Below are 19,496 nucleotides of genomic sequence, written 5' to 3' on the forward strand. Positions count from 1 at the left end.
CAACAAAACTTATGAAATTCCACTCTTTTAACTCAATCACATCTTCATTAATGAAATACAATTAAGCATCAAAACAAACTTTCATCCTGAAAAAATTATACAAACTGTAAATTCCATTTATTCTTGCAAAAAGAAATGCATGAATCAATTAAATCTAAAGTCAAAGGTTTGGATCAATTTATTCATGTAATTTCCTTTAATATGTGTTATTTTGATAAATTTGATATCATAATCCTATATAATTAACTGCAAACACATACAAACATCAGTTCTACATTTTTTTTACATCTAACTACATGCGCCTAGTAGCCCAAAACACATACAACTTATTACCAACATTGTCCAGCTTCTGATAATATGCATGCCTCCAAGACCTATTGAAACATAGAGGAGCAACTACAGCCCAGAATCCCATTACAAAGCCAAGAACTATGCTTACATAAAGCCAATTCACTTTAGAACGCCCATTACTTCCTTCATTGCTACCTCCATTATTTGTAACATCAGTTGGAACACCATTTGTGCTGCAGTTTTTTATGACCGGAGGACCACAAAGATGATTGCTCATGTAAGAAGAGTTTTCAAAGCTTTGAAGCTGAGTGCTTGTTGGGATTTGTCATGTCAAGTTGTTGTAGGACACGTTGAAGTGATTCAAGAAATTCAAATTAGAGAAACTTGAAGGGATTTCACCATACAGTCTATTCATTGACAAATCAAGAGACTCCAGTAACTCCAACTTGCCAATGATGTCTGGTATATTTCCTATTAAGAGATTCCTTGACAAATTTAATGACCGTAGTCCGATGAGGTTTCCAATTTCTTTGGGGATCTCTCCTGTGAGACTGTTAACTGAAAGATCTATGCTGGTAACAAGTCCTAATGTGGTGCTGTATTCATCCTCTCGTCCTTTCAGCACCAATAATGCGCTCAAATGAAATACATTACTCTGGAAGGTAGTCCAAATCTCAAGGTCGCCAGAGCTTTTGTTTTTTGTTGCCATTGCACTAAAATTATTAAAACATTTTGGAATAGCTCCTGAAATGTTGTTCTGGGCAAGGTCCAAGTTCTGAAGAGAGCGACCAGCACAAATTTTATGAGGAATATGACCATCAAAGTTATTTGAGCGGAGACTTAGAACTATAAGATTTGAGAGCTTGTCACCAATCCATTCCGGTATACTTCCACTGAAATAATATTCACTAAGATCAAGAATGATCAAACTCGTACTATTTTGCAATGTGTATGGTAACTCCCCAGACATGCTATTGCTTCGAAGGTTTAGCACTTATAGATTTTTATACCCCAAAGAAAGTGGGATTTTCCCTATCAAATTGTTGTTTCTCAAATTTAAGTACGTCACTTGCTGCCAACGATTCCAACAATCTGGAATTTCTCCGGAAGAAGGTTTGTATCAATGTCAAGAATTCTCATCCATCTTTGTTCTGATGAGTTGCAAACAAATTCAGAAAGGAATCCTAAAAATGAATTATTTGACAAAATTAAATCTTCTAAGGTTGGGAATACTCTTGGCAATGGACCTGTCAATCGGTTTGAACTCAAGTCAAGAGTCTCTCGTACATTCAAGTATGGAATCCCTCCAATAAGTTGATTAGAGGAAAGATTTACATAGTTAAATTGAGCAGAAATATTCAAAAACCAAGTTGGTATGACATCTGAAATTCCTGCATGAGAAATATCTAAACCGGACAATTTCTTTTGGAACTTTAACCACTGGGGAAACCTTGGGCCAAGATGCCATCGATGTAATTCGATAGTTTCACATTGAAACGAGGGAACCCAGCTTGAGTTTGGTTCAAATCTCAACATGTTTCCGGATGCCGACAAAGTTGTCAACCTCGTGAGATTAGAAAAGTGGGTTTCTGAAACAACTCCTTCCAGCACATTATGCCCAAAACTTATAAGAGTTTCTAAATTGGCATTGTCCAAAACTTGGAGGAAATGTATCATTTAATTGATTTTCAGAAACATCAATAGACTTCAAAGATGATAACTCTCCTATGGACATAGGTATTAGACCAGAAATGTTGTTTTGAGCAAGGGACAGGTAAGCTAAATTCTTAAATTGCCCGAGTTTATCAGGTAAAAGGCCAGAAAGTTGGTTAGTTCCCAAATTCAGTGACTCTAAGCAATTCAAACTACATCTGGACAGACTCTGTAGGATTTCTGATATGTCTTGATCAATTTTATTATATGACAAATTCACCTCCTTCAAATTGCAAAGATCTTCCAAAGAGGTTGGTAATCTTCCCTCCAGCATATTATACGAAAGATCAAGGTGAATAAGAGAGCTTAAGTTTCCGATGGCACTCGAAATTTTACCTACTAAGTAATTAAAACTAAGACTAAGGAATCGAAGATGGTTTAAACTATACAAGGAGTCAGGTATGGATGAATTGAATTTGTTGAAACTAAGATCAAGAACTTCAAGAAACGAGATGTTCCCGAAGTAGTCTGGAATTGGGCCTTTCAAAGAGCTGGAAGCAAGATCAATGGACACAAGACCATGAAGACTGAATATCGACATAGGTATTGAAGATAAGCAGTTGTAGTTCCAAGAAAGATCAAGAACAGCTAGTGATTTTGAAGAGTTAACACTGATGGGAGAGGAATCATCTGCTAAATTGCAATCTGACAAGTGCAACTCTAACAAAGAAGGATGTTTGAACGTTACCTGTAACCAATCAGTTGCTTCACTAAGATCCACATGACTCAAATCAAGGTACTGCAAGAAAAATAGTACGGAAACCCTTTGAAGACTGTTCGCTTCGAGATCCTTCGGCCACCAATTATCACCTCGAAGATCAAGATAATACAACTTTGAGAGATTCCCAAGGCTGTGAGGAATTTCTCCCTGGAATTGTGCTTGAGAGAGGTCAAGATATGTTAAACTCCCCAATAAACCGAAAACCCCGGGATTTGCATGGTGCTAAAATTGTTTTTGCTCAAGTCTAGGATGCTGAGATGCTTCAACTCGAGCAAAGAAGGATTTATTTTGCCTCCTAGCTTTGATCTTTCGTAATCTTCCATTTCAGCAAGTGATGCATCATCATTAGGAGGTGAAGAAGGAGCAGCCAAGTGTAGTTGGTGGACGTGGCCTGTTAAGTTATGGCAGACGACACCAATCCATTCACAGCAATCACCACCTTCAACCCAAGAAGATAGCTTGTTTGAAGGATCAATGAGATCATTCTTGAACTTCAAAAGGGCTTCTCTCTCACTTTCAATGCAAAGCACGTTGGCATTGCCATTGCAAAAACCAAAACAGAAAGTCGTAATGACAAGAAGAAGTGGAAGTAAGGAGATTGTAACAGTTCTCATGATTGTAATGTCTTAGTAGCAACCATTGCTAGCAACTCCAAGTATATATAGACAGCAAGCTAAAATGAAAATGTTCTCCAACACCCTAAATTTCCACAAGAAGCATTCAATTGACTCACTTCAAGCGAATTGTTTAGTTGCGTTAAAAATTTGGTGTTCCGTTGTTTTGACTAATAGAAATAAACTAGACAAGGAGGTCAAGTAAAGCATAAGTCAATGGAGTAAGCCCCTCTCCCACGGCATGTCCATTTAATTAAGAGAGAAAAAGAAGAGTAAAATTAGAGTAAGGTAAAACAAAAATATGGTAAAAGGAAATGGATTTATAGTCTGTTTACTTGCTAATATTTTCTTCCTTATATATATAGTAAGTTAAAAGAAGAAAAAAATACATTGCTAATATTTTTTCATATTTTGATAGATTAAAGTAGCTTCAGCTTCAATTCTATACATTTGAATGTTTATTTGGAGTTTTCAAGAAAAAATATTTATTTAGAGATTTAGATTAAACATTTTCTTTCTAATAAAATTATTAAGATAAAAAATTTCATCAACAAGTGGTTAAGTGTAATGGTAAGGAACATTTGTTCATGTTTGTTTGTTTATTTTTAAGTTTGTTCGTGTTCGGTTTGAGTTTGTTAAGAATTTCAAATTTTTGTTCATGTTCGTTTATTTAAAATTATATGTGTTCCTATTCGTTTATTTAATTTTCACGAACATGTTCATTTAACTTAATCGAACATGTTAACGAACATATAATTGAACATGTTCACGACCAATGTTAATAAATAATAAACAAACAAACAATAAATACACACATGTACATGAACATGTTCATCAAATGCTCTGTTCATTTACAGCTCTATATTTTTATAAGAAAACATCATTAATAAATAAATGAGTCAATAAAAGAGCTTATAAATGAGCCAATGGACGAGCTTGTTCATGAACATAAACGAACCGAACACACCTCTGTTCGTGTTTGTTCGTTTATTAAACGAACATAAAAATTTTGTTCATACCCGTTTATTTAGCTTAATAAATAAACATAAATGAACGTTATACAAACAGTTCATCAAACATTCTATTCATTTACACCCCTAAACCCAAGTTTGAATCCTGTAGATGACATTACTAGGAGGGACATCTACGAACCCCGAACATAAACCATAAAATGGAAATGACATTTTGATTTGATTCAAGTTTAATAAACAATAAACATCATTATCGATAAGATACAATTTTATGTTTACATATTACATACACAAATACTTATATTGGGCTTTATTAAAATACATATTACATACATAGATCATTGAATTTATGTACTTTCAATAGGATTCTAATTAGTTGTGAAATTATCAAAAGTTCAAAATTTTTATAAAACAATAAATATAAATTCAAGGGTATTTTATCTTTTACATACAATTTTAGAAAAATACATGAATATGATGGAATTTGATCTCAAATGCTCAAAATCTCTTTCTTAAATTTTATCATTTTAACCAAAGTCATATTTGATTTTCATATCAATTTTTATAAATTTATTACATAAAACTTTTTCATCCACATCATGAGAATGTCATATTCTATTAGTATTTAATTGTTTTATTTTTAAAATATTATATAAAAATAAAAAAATAATATTATAGTGCCAAACCCTTCAAAAATACATAATAAGTGGTGTTTCAATAAGTTGATTTTTGTTGATTGAGCCTTAGCTCGATTGGCATGGGCATTATTGTTAATATAGGAGGACATGGATTCGAGTGCGTTGAAGCTATTATTCTCCTATTTATGAGTTGAGAGGGGTTATGGATAGTTTTAAGCATTGTCTTAAAAGGAGCAGATATTGTCAGAACCTATAATTTTTCTCCTAGCCCAATAATGCAGTTTTCGGAACAGTAAAAATTCAGATAATTGGAAAATAAGTATTTTTATCTAAATTGATGTTCTCTTTTGAAAAGCTTAAATAATTTTTGAAAATAATCTTTCAAGAATAATTTGATTTTTATATAAAATTTACTTCACTCAAGTATAATATTAATGGATAAATTATTTGGTATATTGTCGATGAAATTTTAAACTCCACATGTAGGGGTAAGAAAAATTGATTTGATTCAAAAAATTAGAAAAAAAATTGTATTTCAAATTTTATAGCAAGATAAATTCGTATTTTAATATATTTATTTTGGCTAATTATCGAATAAAATGCTATTAAATTTAGGTTTTTCTTATCAGGAATGAAGTTGGTGTGCTGAATTCAAACTCTTACAAAATGGGGCTAAATTGGAACAAAAAAACAAAGAGGAAGGCTTGATTGAATGATTGAAGATTTAAAGATGGCTGGATAAAGATTAAAGGGTTGAAGATTTTTTTTTAAAATTGGTTGGATAAAGATTCGAGGATTTTTTATATTGTTAAAATTTTGTAATTAGTTTAAATTTAATTTCTAGTTTAAATTTGATTTTTAAAATTTTGGTTTATTTAGTGATAATATTTAGGAAAATTCTAGCTAAATTTTAGCGTCAGAAGTGTGTATAAATACCTAGTGGCTACGGCAAATTAAACATGCACTTGGCTCCTAGAAATTAAATAAAATTCTTTCTTTTTTTTCTTTCTTGTGTCTGTTCTATTCTGCACTTTCAATTTTTTTTCTTTTGGCTTATTTACCTTCCAAGCCCCCTCCCCTTTCCACTTTCTACAATTTCATTTAAATCATTTTTTTCAAGCATGATTCTTTTCATGATTAACTAAACCCCTTTTTAGCCTTAGTTAGATTACCGCTCTGACGAAATAATTGTGAGATATGAATCCACACTAAATACTTTGCAATTCAGTATTCGTTATCTCTCTAGTATATGGGATAGTACAAATTCATCTCTTAAAGTTGATTCGATTTCAATTCAGAAAGAGCATGTTGGGTTGGAATCATTTAGCGTACAGTTGGGGAGTTGAGTCGGTCATGTTGTATTCAAAATCTCGCGAACAAATTGGCGTGTTCAGGTAGGAAAAGCTAGCTAGATTCCATCAGGGGAGATAGTGATCAAATTTAAATGACCCGCGCAGTTGAGGTCATTAATTCGAGTTGGGCTTTTCAGATCGCAAGGTTGACAAAGTCTTAAATTACGGGCACATGTCACGTGATTAGAAATTCGACAAGGGTCAATTTGCTTATTGTACCGAAACCGACTGTAAGAGGAAAAGTTGGTGGTTTGAGGCGTCCTCGACCGCTATAACCAACTTATCAGTTGGAAGAAAAAACCTTCCTTTAAGGATCGGTTCAAGTTCGGGGTGTATCGAGGCTAAGGCTAAGCTTTAAAATATTGTATTTACCCATTCATTTTATTTGCTTAAATTTTTTTTTTTACAATTTCAAATTTGTTTTCATTTTATTACATTACATATTTATTTTATTATCTTTATCAACTAAAACGCCTTTCATTTTTCAGCATTGCTACGCACAGGTTGTGGGCACAACTATGATTGCGACAGTAATTCTGGTCACGAGAAAAGGTGAAATTGGATAACCAGTCCTTATGGATTCGATCCTACTGATATATACTATTATTTAGTGTTATTTTGTTGTAGGAATTTATATTTGGTGGTTTCGACTCCCATCAAATTGTGGCACCGTTGTCAATGACTGAAAAAATTTTTCTATTTTTTTTTTGTTTTTCTTTATGACTAGTTCTGAACCGGTGACTCTAGAATTTGAATCGAAAATAGAGAAGTTGGCTCAAACATTTCAAAGAGAAGCTATTCGACGTGGTAAATGACCATATCCCGACTTCAAGGTTGGATTTTGCACTGAATATATTTTTTCATTCGACGAACCAAACGAAATGACAGATCAAACTATATGCCAACTTACAGTTGCACCAGATAAACAACAACCATTATGCATAATTTATCTGATGGGTGAAACACTGTTCGAGTTAAAGTCGAGATTAATTCATTTATTGCTTACTTTTCACAGTTTGAAAAACAAGAACCCCTACACTTATCTGAAGGAATTCCACATGGTCTATTTAAACATGAAACCAAAAGGAGGAACTGAGGATGAAATTAAACTTTGAGTTTTTCCCTTTTCGTTAGCTGACTCTACTAGAGAATGTCTGTTTTATTTACCTCTAGGATTTGTTAATACATGGACTGATATGTCTTGGTTGTTTCTTGACAGGTTTTTTCCAACAGCTCGAGTAGCCAAATTAAGAAAAAATATAGTCGTAATACAGCAAAAAGAAACAGAGTCACTCTACGAATATTGGGAGTGATACAAGAAGTTGTGCGTAAGTTGTACATAACATGGCCTGCCTGAACAGTCGCTCTTACAATATTTCTTTGAGGGGTTACTCCCTATGGAAATGAAAATGATTAATGCCGCTAATAGAGGGGCAATTGTGAACATGACTCCTTAATGAGCTAGGGAATTAATTTCAACCATAGTTGCGAATTCTCAATAGTATCGACTATCTATAGAACCTTCGATAAGGGTTCATGAGCTAAGTACTCCTTTCTTAGTAAATAAGATTAACGAGCTTACTAATGTGGTTAAAAATATGCTTACAGGAAAGACAAATCCAGCTTAGTTGTGCAAGATTTGTACCAAGCCTGATCATCCTACCGACTCATGTCCGATTTTACTTATGGACACAATAACACAAGTAGATGTCATTGGGAACTTTCCAGTGCCACCTCAAAGGTGTTATAATCCATATTCGAACATGTACAATGCAGAGTGAAGGGACCACCCAAATCTAAACTATGGATCAAACCCTCAATACAATCAACCGTATCAACCAAGACCACCTCCGCCTCAACGATATCAACCTTCAAAGCCATCTCTTGAAACCACAGTAGAGAGGTTAGCCGTTAGGACCGAAAAGTTCCAACAAAAGACTAAAGCCCATTTCTAAGAAATAGATCAACAAATCAATAAACTAGCACTCACGATTAGTCGTTTGGAGAACCAAGGAAAACTATTGTCTCAAACTGAATCGAATCCACATCAAAATGTGACTACTATAACCATAAAAGATGGAACAGAGTCAGAACTAACGCCTGACACTAGTTAGAACTAGTGCCTGGCACGAGTCGTGACCACAACGTCGAACACGAAGAACAAAAAGTCAAACCAACAACTCCCACAGAGCTAACACCACAAAAACCATTCATTGTACCACCCCCATTCCCTGGAAGGCTCATCCAAATTAAAAAGGAACGAGAAGAGAGAAATCATTAAGACATTTCGGAAGGTAGAAATCAATATTCCTTTACTTGATGCAGTTAAACAGGTTCCACGCTATGCAAAATTTTTGAAAGAATTGTGCATCAACAAAAAGAAACTCTATGGAAACGAATGGGTAAATGTGGGAAAAAACGTTTCTATAGTGCTATAAAGGATAATCCGGCCTAAGTATAAGGACCAAGGTATGTTTTCTATATCCTTCAAAATAGGAAATATTGGCATAAATAAAGTTATGTATGATTTGGGAGCATCTATTAACGTAATTCTTTTATCAATTTTTAAATTGCTAAACATGAGTCCTTTGAAAGAAACAAGGGTGATTATTCAAATGGCAGACAGGTCATGTGTATATCCAGAAGGGGTGCTGGAAGATGTCCTCATAAGGGTAAAAGAACTAATATTTCCTACAGATTTTTACATCATTGATATGGAAGACGATTGCTTAAAAAATGCTTCTGATATTCTACTTTGGAGACCATTCCTAAATACTGCACGTAGAAAGATTAATGTTTAAAGTGGAACCCTCACTATGGAATTCGACGGTGAGGTGGTAAAATTTAATGTTTATGAGGTGATTGGCCAACCCAACACAATGTCAAATATTTCTAGTGTTGATATTATTGAACCATTAACAAAATTTCATTTTGAGTATCATAAAGAGGATGGGTTACAAACAGTATTTTGCAGGAGTTTAGACCTCAAAATGATGGATAAATTGGAAGAGTTAATGACGTTCAAAGAACCAATTCGAGAAACCATTATTCTATTGAAGACTCCTCAATTTCCTAGAAGCCAAGGTAAACACTTTGAACTTTCTCCTTCTAAAACTAAATTGTTGCCTTTTATTTTACAAGCCCTAGAGATCAAGCTTAAACCATGGCTGGAACACTTGAAGTATGCCTACCTAGGTAATGAGAACACCTTACCAGTAATAGTTTCCAGTAAACTTTTGAGATTGGAATAGGATAATTTAATTTGAGTCTTTAGAGACTACAAAGGGGCAATCAAATGAACGATCCTGACATAAAAGGGTTAAGTCCCTCGACTTGTATGCATAGAATACTAATAGAAGAAAACGCAAGCCCAAAGAATGAATCTCAAACATGCCTTAATCTGCAAATGATGGAGGTTGTAAAAGAGGAAGTTCAAAAGCTATTAGACGCCAGAATGATCTATTTAATTTCTAACAGTAATTGGGTTAGCCAAATTCATATGGTACCTAAGAAAATTGGTATGACCATAATACAAAATGCAACAAGAGTTTTAGTTCTCACTCGAGTCCAAAATGGGTGGAGAGTCTGGTACCTAAGAAAACAACGTTTACATATCCCTTCGGCACGTTTACCTATAGACGAATGCCATTTGGACTTTGTAATACACCTGCCACATTCCAAAGGTGTATGATAAGTATATTTTTCAACTATGTTGAGAAAATAATTAAGGTATTTATAGACGATTTCACAGTATATCGTAATTCTTTCAAAAAATATTTGTCAAACCTCGTTAAAATTTTAGGAAAATTCCAAGAATTTAATCTAATTCTTAATTATGAAAAATGTCATTTTATGGTAAATAAAGGATTAATTTTGGGACATATTGTTTGCGCTGAAAGGATCACAGTCAATAAGGCCCAAATTGATGTTATCAACTCACTTCCATACCCCACAACTGTGAAGGAAATTCGTTCTTTTCTTAGTCATGCAAGTTTTTACAAGCATTTTATTAAGGACTTTTCTAAGATTTCATGATCGCTCTATAATCTCTTGCAAAAAGATAAAGTGTTCGAATTTGATCAAGCATGCAAAGACGCGTTCGACACTCTCAAACAAAAGCTTGTTTCAGCTCCTATAGTACAGCCACCAAATTGCGATTACCTTTTCGAGCTCATGTGCGATGCAAGCAACCAAAATTTAAGAGCTGTCATTGGGAAAAGAATTGGGAAGGAACCCCACGTCAGATCTTACGCCTCTAAAACATTAGATGCTGAAAGCAATTACTCAACTACTGAAAAAGAATTATTAGTCATTGTTTTTGCTTTGGAAAAATTTAGACCATATTTATTAGGCACTAAAGTTATCGTTTTTTCTAACTATACAGCGTTGAAATATAAGATCAAAGAAAAGGAGGCAAAGCCTAGGCTGATTCGATGGATTCTCCTCTTACAAGAATTTAACCTTAAGATTAAGGATAAGACAGGAAGCGATAACTTAGTAGTTGAAAATTTGAGTCGAATTCCTTTTCCAAAAGACGACACTGCTATTAAAGATGACTTACCAGATGAAAATCTACTATCAGCATAGACAGTTTACCCATGGTTTACAGATATGGTAAATTAACTCGCTTTAAGTTTTGTGTCTTACAACTTATCACGTTATGAAAAAGAAAAAAATGAAGAGAGGCTCACGATATTATATTTGGGACCCATACCTATGGAAACACTATTCCAATCAGGTAATTCAACGATGTGTCACAAAAATCGACGTACAAACTATCCTATCTTTTTGTCATTCTTATGATTGTGGACAGCATTTCAAACCTAAACGCACTGCACATAAGGTACTAAAATGTGTATTGTTTTGATCACACATATTTCGTGATGCTTATTTATTTTGGAAAACTTTCGAAAAATGCCAAAAAGTGGGGAATTTAAGCCGAAAAAATGATATGCCCGTAACACCTATACATGTATGCAAATTTTTTTATGTATGGGGCATCGATTTCATGGGACCATTTGTTTTATCATTTAATAGTGTTTATATTATTCTCGTTGTAGATTACGTATCTAAACAGGTAGAAGTTAAAGCTACCCGTCATGCCAATGCTAAAACTGTAGTGAATTTTCTAACAAACTCTATCTTTTGCAGGTTTGGCACACCGAGAGCATTAATCAGTGATCGAGGAACTCATTTTTACAACAAGGTAATTGATACTCTATTGAAAAAGTATGGGGTGACACAACGTGTGGCCACGGCTTATCACTCACAAATAAATGGTCTAGCAAAAGTTTCGAACCGCGAAATAAAGTTGATTCTGGAGAAGACCGTGAAACCAGATCGAAAGGACTAGAGCTTATGTTTAAACGATGCATTGTTGGAATACCGCACTGCTTACAATGGACCCACAAAAATGTCCCCCTACCGACTCATATTCGGTAAACTGTGTCATCTTCCTGTGGAGTTAGTACATAAGGCATTTTGGACAGTAAAAAGATGTAATATGGAGTTGGATGCCGTAGGTAATTATAAAAAATTAGACATTCAAGAGCTTGAAGAGATCCGACATAACGCATATGAAAATGCCCAAATTTATAAAGAAAAAACCAAGGCATTTCATGACCAAAGAATATCTCGCGAATAATTTTTAATTGGTCAAAAAGTGTTACTTTACTATCCCGCACGGAGGATTTTTGCAAGTAAACTTCGAACCAAATGGATTGGTCATTTTGTTATTACTAAACCATTTCCTCATGGCGCACAGTTGAAATTAAAAGCGAGGAATCTGAAAAATGTTTTAAAGTCAATGGTTAAAGGTTAAAACCCTTTTACGAGAATTTTCAAGTACACGTCGTGGAAGAAATATTTTTTGAGGAGCCAAATGACTAAATCTTCAAGTAATCGAGCTAACGACATTAAACAAAAGAGCTTTATGGGAGGAAACCCACATTTATTTTTATTTATTTAATTTAATTTAAATTCTAGTTTAGTTTGAGAATTAAATAAAGTATTATTTTAATTTGTTTGATCGTGTTATTTTCCAAGAGCATGGACGAAGACGCAATCCGGCTACTAGAGAACGACTTCATCGCATTGAAGCTCACCTCGGAACAATGGAAGCCAACATCTTAAGCATCCTCAACATATTACAAAGCAGTCACTCCCACCATCCTCTGACCCATTAAATATACACGGGCAGTACACTTTGCCTCAACTTTTATTATTCTTTTTGCACATTGTGGGCAATGTGAGCTAAGTGGAGGGCATCATGCCATACTTTCTTCTTTGCATGTGTTTTGCTGAGAATAATTTCTTAATTCATTTCAGAAATAAACCTCTAATTCTTATGTTTAGTTTATTTAAATAAGTGGGTGAATCATGAATAACTATCTGAATCATGAATAACTATTGCTTGATTGATCAATGAATATTTTGTAGAATTGAAAATGTTATGCTAGTCAATATTTCATGAAAATTGTTAACTCTTTTCGACTTGCCTAGTGAAAGTACTCATTTAAATAAATAAATTTGCTAATAGCTTGGTTAAGAGTGATGATTCGAAAACGTGACCAAAATGAGTAACCGGGATGAGGTGCTTGGGTAGTCATATCATTTCGCGTCAAAAGGTTTGGTGACAAATCGAAACTTGTAACACTCCGCTAATCGAGCTGCCTTGAGAAAGGAGAAATAAATCGATTAGGGACATGTGAAATTGAGAAACTGGGATGAGTTTCTTGGGTTGTCATCTTGTTTCGTGTCAAAAGGTTTGATTATGTCTCGAATTCGTTAAAAAATAAATAAATAAAGAGAACGTGTCAAGTTGAGTAACCAGGGTAAGGTGATTGGGTTGTCATTTCACTTTGCGTCAAAAGACTTGACTATATTTGGAAAAAAATAAAAGATAAAAAATATAAATAAAAGTATATATTGAGTATGATCGTTTCGCATGTTTGATTAAGCCTAAATCTAGTAAAATAGTTAAACTTGACATACTGTTTGAGATTTTATAAAATGCTTATTGATCGAGTTTAGCAATTGTTTATTTTTTATTTACCTAATTGTTTGCAGTATTCTTGACTAGGAAAGGAGTTTTGATTTTGAAAAGGATTGACGAGTTATTTTTAGTGGATATCATGCTTAAGGACAAAAACAAGCTAAGTAGGGGGAATTTGATAGCAAGATAAATTTGTATTTTTAATATATTTATTTTTGGCTAATTATCGAATAAAATGCTATTAAATTAGAGTTTTTCTTATCGGGAATGAAGTTGGTGTGCTAAATTCAAACTCTTACAAAAATGAACTAAATTAGAACAAAAAGTAAAGAGGAGGGCTTGATTGAAAGATTGAAGATTTAAAGATGGTTGGATAAATATTAAAGGGTCAAAGATTTTTAAAAAAGTGGTTGGATAAAGATTTGAGGATTTTATATTGTTAAAATTTTGTAATTATTTTAAATTTAATCTCTAGTTTAAATTTGATTTTAAAATTTTGATTTATTTAGTAATAATATTTAGGAAATATCTAGCACTAGAAGTGTGTATAAATACCTAGTGACTATAGCCAATTAAACACGCATTTGGCTCATGGCAATTAAATAATTTTTTTCTTTTTATTTTTCCTTTTTGCATCTATACTATTCTATAGTTTCAATTTTTTTTTCTTTTGGCTTATTTGCCTTCCAAGCCCCCCTTTCCACTTTCCACAATTTCATTTAAACCATTTTTTTCAAGCGTGATTTTTTTCATGATTAACTAAACCCCTTTTTAGCCTTAGTCTGATTATCGCTTCGACAAAATAATCGTGAGATATGAACCCACACTAAATACTTTGCAATTCGATATTCGTTGTCTCTCCGGTATATGGGATAGTACAAATTTGTCCTTTAAAGTTGATTCGATTTCAATTCAAAAAGCAAGCGTTGGGTTGGAATCGTTTAGTGTATAATTGGGAAGTTGAGTCAGCCATGCTATATTCAAAATCATGTGAAACAATTGACGTGTTTAGGTAGGAAAAGCTAGTTGGATTCCGTTAAGGGAGACAATGATCTAATTTAAATGACCCACACGGTTAAGGTCGTTGATTTGAGTTGGGATTTTCAGATCACAAGGTTGTCAAAGTCTTAAATTACGAGCACGTGTCACGTGGTTAGAAATTCGACAAGGAACCATTTTTTTATTTTGAAAAACGGGAGTCGACTTTAAAAAACGAAAATAGAGTCGCCACCAATCTTTTTTTGAGGTGTGATCGAGTCACCTTGAGATTTTAATAAAACTTTTTGATTTACTAAAATAACGATTTTGGTCTACGAAATTTGAGAAAATAGGTTCGGGAGTCGGTTATGCACGAGGAAGGGTTAGCACCCTCGTAACGCCCAAAATTGGTACCAAATTTATTATTTAATGTCTTAGTGTCGAAAATTTGAAAAGATTTTAAAATACGATCCTTGTATTAAAAAACTTGTATAAATCAAATTACATGTTAAGACCCTCTCATTTTGGAGAGAGAAAAGGTCACACCCAATGGGTTAGGGCATGATATTTCACATCCTCAAAAATGAGCTTGTCCTTTAAAAAACTCATGCAATGAAATTTAAAAGGATATTCAATTGTTTAAGTCAGATGAAAAAATCTAAGCCCAATAAGTGAGGGCACAATTTCTCAAAATCCCAAACATTGAATATTGCCTTTATTATTTTTTAGAAATATCCTCATCTCGAGAAAACAACATGTTATATCCAATGCGTTAGGACACAACGTATCGAGTTCCCGAGAATGAGCTTTTTCTTTATGTGTTTTGATTAAAGAATATTCTCGATTATTTAGATTCAAGGAGGAAAATTTGAACCCAATACGTTAGGGCTCAATCCTCTCAAATATTCCAAATGCCGAGTATTGCGTTATCTTGAAAACTTTTGAATGATTTTAAAACTTAAACCATATTAAACGTAACTTTTTGAGAAAAATAAAGCGCGATGGACTGATAATGTTCAACGAGAAGTGATAATTTGTAAATAACATACACTAATGAATAACAAATAATCAATAGATAAATACAAACAAGCATAGCAACAATAATCTCAATCATACATTATGTCAATATCAATATCAACATTCAAAATTTATTGAATTAATAATCAAATTTAAAAGATACACTAAAAATTAATAGCAAGAGGAGAAATCATAATCAATAAATTATACGTACAAAATTTTAAAATAAACAATATATGTGAGTTTGTGATAGATTCAAAATAAAGTTAATAAAATAAACACTACATAAATAATAGTATTTAGATGAATTTTGAAGCAAATATTATACAAAAGAAAATTAAAATATATAAAATAATATACATATATTAATTTAAAATAAGTAATACATAGGGAGTGAAAAACTTCATGTAAATAATGATATATAATAATATGTAAAAGGTTGGAATGGGCAAAATATATTAATTTTAAATTATGATGTATGATAAATTTAAATAATATTAATGATAATTTAAAATAATAGTATATTATATATTAAAATAATGCTAATGATAAATTTAAAACATAGTTAAGCTTAAATATTAAAATAATACTATATTTAAAAATAAATATATAAAAATAAGAACTAATTAGATTTAAAATTAAACTAATAAAAACTAAATTAGAATTGAAACATAATTAAAAGAGAAAAATAAAATAAAATAAAATAATGGGTCAAAGATTGAATTGAAATTAAAACAAAATTAAACGGGTAACAAACAGAATTAAAAAAAATAAAAGAACGGCTAAAGTGCAGCGCGCGGATAACATGAGGGACCGAAAGGGAAATATTCCCAATCCTCAAAATGCAACGCTTTAATGTGGATTAAAATGAAACAAAAATAAAATGAGAGATTAAACTTAAAAAGAAATAAAAGGACTGGATTTAAGTGCGCTAAAAATGCGGAAGGACCGCGTGCACAAATAACCCATCTTCACGAAACACGCGGATCCTCCTCGGGTCGGGTCAACATGCGGATCGACGGCTACTAAATGGCATCGTTTTAAGGCCACTGAAGCAGGCCCTAAACGACATCGTTTTTTACTCTATAAAATCTAAACCAAAACCCTAGGCAGAAATCTTTTGGCCCTTCTTCACCATAACAGCCGCAACAACACCCTCATCTCTCTTCATAGTTTCGAACCTCCTCTAACTCTGATTTAGCCGGAGTGAACAAGGATTCCGACGTCGCACAAGGGTAAGATCTTATCTCTTTCTCTCTTTGTTATTCTTTTTTACACTCAATAAGTAAAACAAAAAAATCAAAAGAAAGAAAAGATGAAGAAAAATCCCATCACCTTTAGGAAACTGTTTTTATATTGCTTTTGATTTTCTTTTTACAATTTTTTTGCTGATCTCCCTTTTTTTTTACATCATTCTAATCAGCTTTTTATAGCCGAAATGAAAACAAAAAAAGAGATAATAAAAATAACCAAAATTCCTATTTGTTGTTATCCTCTATTATTGTTTCTGTTACTGCCATTTTTTGTTATTTTCTTGCTTTCGCTACTGTTTGTTGTGTTTTTATTTCAGGTGGGTGGCCAGCTGGAGGCGAGGCGCACGTGGGGGAAGCTTACGTGGGAGCGGCGCACGTGTGGGGGGACGTACGGAGGCGACTGCTGAAGGGTTTCAGAAACCCTAACAACACGTTTGGTTCGCTGTATTGGAATAGAGGTGTAATGGAATAGAGGCGTAATGGAATAGAGGCGTAATAGCAAATCAATTGTTTGGTTGAATGTAATGGAATAGAGGCGTAATAGTATCCTTGTGTTTGGTTGAATGGAATAGAGGTGTAATAGTATAATGGAAAAAACTAAAATGACTAGAATACCCTTATTATAACTTTGTTTGGGTAAATGATTATTGTTATTGTTATTTAAATTTTAATAAGATTATTAATATCAATAATAAATAATTTAATCATATTTTAACATAATTATTATTAAATATATTATAATTAAAATATATAATTTAATAAAATTCTTAATAATTAATATTCTTATATGAATTTACTCAAATCATAATATATGATACTATAAAATATAATTTAACATAATTATTATTAACTATATTTTAATTAAAAATATAATTTAATAAAATTCTTAATAATCAATATTCTTATATGAATTTACTAAAACCATAATATATGATACTATAAAATATAATTTGAAATAATTAATATTAAATATATTTTAATTAAAATATATGATTTAATAAAATTTAAAATAATTATAACTAATAAATTTTCTTATATGAATTTGTATAATTTAAAATAATTATTATTAAATATAATTCAATAAAATATATAATTTCATAAAATTCTTGATAATAAATTTTCTTATATGAATTTATATAATTTAAAATAATTAATATTAAATATAATTTAATAATGATATATAATTTCATAAAATTCTTGATAATAAATTTTCTTATATGAATTTATATAATTTAAAATAATTAATATTAAATATAATTTAATAATGATATATAATTTCATAAAATTCTTGATAATAAATTTTCTTATATGAATTTATATAATTTAAAATAATTAATATTAAATATAATTTAATAATGATATATCATTTCATAAAATTCTTAATAATAAATGTTCTTATATGAATTTACTAAAATCATAATATAACTTGAGAATTATATTCGCATAAACATAATTAACTTATATTAAGAAAATGTTAGATGAAAATGAAATTCTACATCATAATCCATATGTTATATAGTTTTACAACATCAAAAGTTTGAACATTGATTTTAATGGTCGAAAGAAATCTTGACCCATTCCAATCAAGCAGAAAGGTAAACTAAAGAAAACGAGCATTTGAGTTGGATGATCTGGAATTTTACTCAAAGCTCGATACCACTCATCATCGGTTAAACCTTCAATTTCCCATAAGGCTGAATATAAATTTGTAGCTTTCTCTTGGATGATCTGGAATTCTTCTGACTTCTGCTAAACTACCGCATCGGAGGCAATACTCCTACTGATTTGATCGCCAATGGCCCGCATGTTTTCGGCCAATAAAGTGACAGCCTCATCAAATGAAGAAGACATATTATCACGAGCATCAGATTTCTTCTTTCTATTGTTTGAAGATGAGGAACCCCCTTGGTCTCTACCTCGTCGCGGCTCCGCAGCAAAAACATCCATGTCATCCAAAGAGATGTTAGCTTCGCAGTCATAGAATGAGTTTCTTTCTTCATCCATACCTGTAGTAGGTACACCCTCATCATTTATTTCTTCAAGAACATCATCAGTTGTTTGAGCATCTTTCCCAGTTGCTCGATCTCTTGCGTATATGGTAGTAAGCTGGTCGTAGTAAGGGAAAGTACGATGTCTGAATTGAGCGGCTTCTTTGTGACTCTAAAAAAATGAGGAAATCATATTAGTTATAAGTTTGGTAAAAATAAGATAATAAAGACTTGAAATAATCTTACCTTTAAATAGGAGTCCCAAACCGCATCTTCAGCAACAAGGAGCTGCCTATGCTCGTCCCAACCAAAACCGCTATTGTTTTGGCCATTAAGCATGTCATAGACGATTGACCACTCCCTTTTTAGTAACCTAATCCTCGATTCAATATTAGGTTTCGCCTTCAACATTGCATTTGGTAAAACCTTTTGTAGCATTCTTTCCAACTCATTTAAATAACTGGCTTTGAACCCGGTATCAGCATTAAATGTTCCAACATTGTGCAAGTCCACCATGCAGGAAACCAATGATGCGTCTTCTTCTGGAACCCATTTTCTTTTGGTTCCTCAAGAAGCTTGAGAAGAAGCATTTGATTCTGGAACACCTGACATAATTATCTTAAGAAAAAATAAAAAATTATATTAATTACTATTAATATCATGAATCAAAAGGTGAACACTTTATAAAATTATAATTAAGTTCAATATCATGAATCAAAAGCTCAATACTAAATTTTAAATTATAACACATGTTGAATGAAAAGAAATTAAATTATAATTCAACAAATTTAGTACAATACAAAAATCTATTCAAACACCACAAAAGTTTCACAAACTAGATACATAAAATAACGTAAACAAATCAACTCAAATTCATTTTGTCCCTAAACCTAACTAATTTCTAGGTGCTTGCCATTCATTGAACATTTGGTTGGCTAGTTCCATCCTCCAAGTAGCCCAAGCATC

At 32.3% G+C, this 19,496-nt stretch overlaps 3 protein-coding genes across 3 annotated transcripts; all 3 read right to left on the bottom strand.

Moving 5' to 3' along the window:
• Window positions 1-616: 616 nt before the first annotated feature.
• On the bottom strand, window positions 617-1,261 carry LOC128034736 (receptor-like protein EIX2). The gene has a single exon (XM_052623576.1). The coding sequence runs from the start codon at window positions 1,259-1,261 to the stop codon at window positions 617-619; it is 645 nt and encodes a 214-aa protein (XP_052479536.1).
• A 95-nt stretch (window positions 1,262-1,356) lies between these two features.
• On the bottom strand, window positions 1,357-3,339 carry LOC105801240 (receptor-like protein EIX2). Its single transcript, XM_052623577.1, has 3 exons — window positions 2,923-3,339; window positions 1,951-2,872; window positions 1,357-1,892 (listed from the first exon to the last, which is right to left on the bottom strand). The coding sequence occupies exons 1-3, from the start codon at window positions 3,337-3,339 to the stop codon at window positions 1,357-1,359; spliced, it is 1,875 nt and encodes a 624-aa protein (XP_052479537.1).
• Window positions 3,340-8,010: 4,671 nt separating this feature from the next.
• LOC128034737 (uncharacterized) lies at window positions 8,011-19,052 on the bottom strand. The gene is made up of 3 exons (XM_052623578.1): window positions 18,777-19,052; window positions 18,459-18,702; window positions 8,011-8,183 (listed from the first exon to the last, which is right to left on the bottom strand). The coding sequence occupies exons 1-3, from the start codon at window positions 19,044-19,046 to the stop codon at window positions 8,011-8,013; spliced, it is 687 nt and encodes a 228-aa protein (XP_052479538.1). The 5' UTR covers window positions 19,047-19,052.
• Window positions 19,053-19,496: the final 444 nt, after the last annotated feature.

This window comes from Gossypium raimondii, chromosome 11 (assembly GCF_025698545.1).
Source record: "Gossypium raimondii isolate GPD5lz chromosome 11, ASM2569854v1, whole genome shotgun sequence".
NCBI lineage: Eukaryota > Viridiplantae > Streptophyta > Magnoliopsida > Malvales > Malvaceae > Gossypium > Gossypium raimondii.